Source organism: Phaeoacremonium minimum (assembly GCF_000392275.1).
Source record: "Phaeoacremonium minimum UCRPA7 unplaced genomic scaffold PA7_03_scaffold_433, whole genome shotgun sequence".
NCBI lineage: Eukaryota > Fungi > Ascomycota > Sordariomycetes > Togniniales > Togniniaceae > Phaeoacremonium > Phaeoacremonium minimum.
Window position 1 is genome coordinate 233,863 of NW_006921335.1, and position 4,904 is coordinate 238,766.

At 49.0% G+C, this 4,904-nt stretch overlaps 1 protein-coding gene across 1 annotated transcript; it reads left to right on the forward strand.

Annotated features, from left to right (window-relative positions):
- Positions 1-264: 264 nt before the first annotated feature.
- On the forward strand, positions 265-1,479 carry UCRPA7_5764 (putative oxidoreductase domain-containing protein; the record flags this gene model as incomplete). Its single annotated transcript, XM_007918308.1, has 2 exons — positions 265-308; positions 363-1,479. The coding sequence occupies 2 exons, from the start codon at positions 265-267 to the stop codon at positions 1,477-1,479; spliced, it is 1,161 nt and encodes a 386-aa protein (XP_007916499.1).
- Between the last annotated feature and the right edge of the window lie 3,425 nt (positions 1,480-4,904).

The window sequence follows — 4,904 nt, forward strand, 5'->3', positions numbered from 1 at the left end:
TGACTAGCTAGGTGGGTAGGTGGTAGGTAAGGAGCTACAGTGGCTCCTGCGGCTCTTACGAAGAAAGGTTATTTATTGAGCCTCTCTTCCTCCAACTTCAGACATCCTGTCGGCTTGGCTCTCGCATCAATCTTTCGTCGATTACTTGATCCGTTAATTGCCAGTGCCCTTATACCTGCTGAGAGCTTCTTGAAAAGTCACACCCAATCTGAAGAGAGAAAAGGATCAATACCTTAGAGAATAAGCAGCGATCGCAACTGCGACATGGCTGCCGACAAGACATTCAACGTCGGTATCATTGGCTATGGGTAAGTAGCCACCTCCAATTGCGAATCTTGAGCGCGCAGTCATTCAGCATACAGTGGCCACCACGAGATACTAACATGTGGCCCCTTTGTCTCCAGTCTCTCGGCCAAGGTCTTCCATATCCCCTTCATCAAGCTGACCAAGGGCTTGAACCTCTACGCCATCGTCCAGCGCAAGCCCTCACCCACCGACTCGGCTCCAAACGACTATCCCTCGCTGAAGCATTACACATCCATTGACCCGCTCCTCCAAGACCCCGAAGTCGATCTTGTCGTCCTCTCCACGCCACCCAACACACACTTTTCCTTCGCCAGCCAGGCTCTGGAGCACGGCAAGCATGTGCTCGTCGAGAAGCCGTTCGTCCCAACCTCCAGCGAGGCCGAGAAACTAGCTGCATTGGCCAAAGAGAAGGGCAAAGTGCTCTGTGTCTACCAAAATCGGCGCTGGGATGCAGATTTCCTCACCGTCAAGAAACTCCTCGCTCAGAACACGCTGGGTCGTGTGTACGAATTCGAAACTCATTTCGACCGGTACCGCGCGGACAAGCCGACGGGCACATGGAAGGGCGAGTTGACCATGGCACAAGGAGGCGGTGCTTTGTACGATCTAGGAACACATCTGATAGACCAGGTATTCGCACTCTTTGGCAAGCCTACCGCGGCATATGCCAAGTTCGTGGACCAGCGCCAGGGCAAGCTGGTGACTGGCGAGACCCCAGAAGAGGAGCCAGATAGTATCAATGCGATCTTGAGCTACGCCGAGACGGGCCTCCTCGTTCACGTCCGTATTGGCGTGCTCAGCGTCGAGTCCCAGCAGCCACGCTTCTGGGTCCGCGGCAGCAAAGGCACCTATCACAAGACCGGTTTGGACACTCAGGAGCCTCAACTGAGATCGGGAAGCAAGGCTGTGACCGATCCCGGTTTTGGCGTGGACACTGCGGCTTTCAATGGCCGCCTAAGCATCCTCAAGGACGATGGCTCCGTTGATGAGAAGACATATCCAAACGTCGAGCCTGAAACATACCTCAGATTTTACGAGCTGCTCGCACAATCGATCGCGAGTGGCAAAGAAGAGGATGTCCCGGTACCCGCGAGCCAATCTGCCGAAGTTCTCAAGATTATCGAGGCTGTCAAGGAGAGTGCAAAGACGGGAAATGAGGTCCCGCTGTCTTAGTACTACAGCTTATCTTCCAACATGATAGTGAAGGCTTTGAACTGTCTGTCGTTCTGTTCTGGTGCTTTCTGGATCCAATGCCGTCGTCAACTTTTCAGCCTCGAGGCTTCATCCGTCCTCACGCCTAATGAGTGAATCTTCGTTCTGAAACTGCGCCGCGACCATTTCAGCGATGAAGCGGCAGGTGCCAGCCGTTTCCTAGTGGTGGTCAGCATCACCTGTCTGGTATACCCTCGCAGCTCTCACGTTCACTAAAAATCCGATATTAATGAGCTGAGTGCATAGCTCAGCCGTTTCACGCGAAAGGGACCATTCTATTGCAGCCGTGTGGTGGCCCGCTTTGACACCCCTATGTGACAGATCTTCATGGATCTGCGACGACGATGCTAGCCTTGCACCCTCTGGGAATAAAAAAAAAAAAGGAATTGACCTCAGCAGAATAAGCAAGACATCAGTTCGACTTTATTATGGATACAAAACGAATGTCATATTGCAATATATGTTACGAATAGTTGTTCCAATATCTCTGTCGCCCATACTGATCGATCATCACAATCGACTCATTATTTCGTTCAACATGAAGAATTCCAGCCATATCAAGGCTCATCAGTATGCCGTACTAGCCAATAGCAGCAGTATGTTAGAAGATGTATTCTTTATTGAGACAGCCTTTGACAAACTAGCCGTGTGCTACGACTGGTTTCATCTACCAGTCCATTCGTTTTTGCAGTGAAATGTCACCCTAGCCCGTAATCACGTCCCAGATCTGCCGGAGAAAAAATCTCAAACAGTGCTACAGGATCGACGGCAGTCTGTTTGGAAGTTTAAACCCATTAAGCTCAGGCATGCTTGTTTGATCGTAGGAAGTCTGTCGAAAGTACCTATATTCGTTGAATCACGACCAGGGGCTATCAGTCGGACAAGGCTCAGGTGCTATAGGCACTTCACTTAATTAAGGAAACTAGATAATTGAAGCCGTCCAGCCAAAGGTCTCACATTCATCTCATTCCAGCACAGTTTCTATAGCTCGAGGTACATGTCTTACCGACTGGTTCGTTTGAGACATTGCAGGCCATCAACGGCTAGTCAATCAATGTGAATAGAGGCGTGTACCACGATTGTGAAATGTGACTGCAATTTTACCTAGTAATATAGTCTTCGCATCAATCATACTCACAATGAATCTGGTCTGAACATGATATTTGTCGAGATTGTGAGTCTACATAACGCTACCAAAACAAGACACCATATTCACAGACCAGCTGACCCACAACGGGGTCATCTCAAGCCTATCCAGGAAAATACAGAGCCAGTGATATCTACCGTACACCTGGCCGAACCCAAATTGCCCCAAATACTCCTATCTAAACCGCCGGCCCCATTCCGGTCCCTTCGCTAGAGTCCCATTCCTATCTTAGAAGCCAATTTTCCCGAGCCAATGCATGCTATTGCTTGCAGCCTTTTGCCATTTTACAAGTCCTGTTACTCGACAGGATCCTCAACGAGTTCTTGCGGTCTTGGTTGTAGCCATACTAGCTACACTGCCAATTGTGCTTCCAGAGTCCGTATGTTTCTCATCGCTCTGTACTTCTACAACAACAGTTGTCACTGTCTCGCATTGAATAGCCATGCCCATAACCTCCCCTGCTCCCATGCCAAACCCCCTGAGCGTATCTGCACTGGCGTTTTTTTCACTCTTCAGAGAGCCAAGTCGAGTTCCGTCGAGGACTGCCCCCCTCCATCGCCTCCAGCGTTTTCCTTCGTGGCATTTTTGGTCTCCTCCAGCGACGTAGACGACATTGCCAAACTTTCTTCTCGGTGGAGTGCGCATAAAGGCAAATGTTTCGATTCCAGTGTCCTGGCTTGGCGGCTCCTCTCCGCTGAAGACAATTGACCTCCTCGTATAGCTGTATAAGAGAACTACAGTCTAAAGTCAGCTAAGTCCCAGTCTTAATGATACCCTTTCTACTCACCGTCCATCCAGCCATTGCACGCAATCATTGCGCCGGCAAAGCAGAAATAGCCTAGGCTAACATCATGGCCAGCCATGGATGAAATGCGACCCATAGCTAAAGGAGCGGTGCACAGGACGTATATGATGGGGTAAAGAAGGAATGTTGGGTGTCGCGCCGATGATGGGATGGGTGGAAGTCGTTTTGCGCTCACATCTGTCATTTGCGACCTTGGCGACATGGGTGGAAGCGATGATACCTTGGAGCCATTGGGATCCGGGTTCGGATAGTGTTCTCCATGGGTAGATAGGCAACTTGCACCGCTATGCTTGCTATGTATTTGCAGATAGATATAGATAACGAGATAGGTGAGAGACGTGAAACTGAGAGAAAGGAAAATCCATAAGTAGTGGAGGTTCAGACGCAAGTTCTGGTAAGCAGGATTGATCCAACACTTTGTATGAGGCAACGTCAGCTCGATCTAGCATTCAAAATGATCTAGAAAACTCACCCAAGCCCCTGCACGGACATACAGGCCTCCAGTACTTTGTCCATTATTGGTGATGATTATCCCGAGTATTGCCAATCCGTATATGAACGCCCAAAGGCTCATGATGACCGAATAGAAAGCCCAGGTGGAGAGCCTGTAACCCTTGATGACTCCCAAGTATGTGTGCGCTGCAATTGCACTGATAAATATACTCGACGCCAAGTCTCCTGTTGAGACAAACCATCCTTGTGCCCAGCATTGGCTCGTCCCTACAGCCACGGCATCTTTGGAGAGCCAGGCGGCATTAAGAAGAAACGCTAGAGCCTGTTGGATGTCCGCAAACAGCAAATTGTATATGAGAACCAGGAATTGGTTTGGTGGCTCTTTATGTAGTCTCTGCCAGAACGATTCTTTGTTGGACTTGGTGTTTTGTTCCTCTAGCTGGGGACACAAGTGGGCATCGGGAACAAGAAATCCATTAATGTCGGAGATTGTAGGTGAATCCAGTTCAGGTGTAATTGGTCTCTCAGGAGGAATTGGCCTCACTTGCCATATTACTAGTTTATAAGATAGATATGTAAAGAGAGTCAGTGTCGTAAAAAACGAGAGAAATCCGAAGGTTGCCACGGCTCCTAGACCGTGCCGTAGAACTGGAGGCAGGGGTGATATGGTCCATTTCGCGTCTTCTGAGTCGTATATGTTTTGTAGCCTTCCTGACGCATCCCCATAGTTGGCAGTAATTTGATCCATAATGAAAGACAATGATTGTCTTTCGTGAAAACGAACGAAAGACTGAAATACTAAATCAAAGAATGGAATGAGTTGTCCCTGACCTGGGGATCAGTCTCGTAAGTCTCGATATTGACATATTCTTCAATATCCAAGCACAACTGATCACTGTGAAGGAAGAAGCGTAAAAGAATAGTGGAGAGATTCTCTCGCGTGGAAACGTGGTGTTTTTGAGACCCAGAGTAATAGTTCTG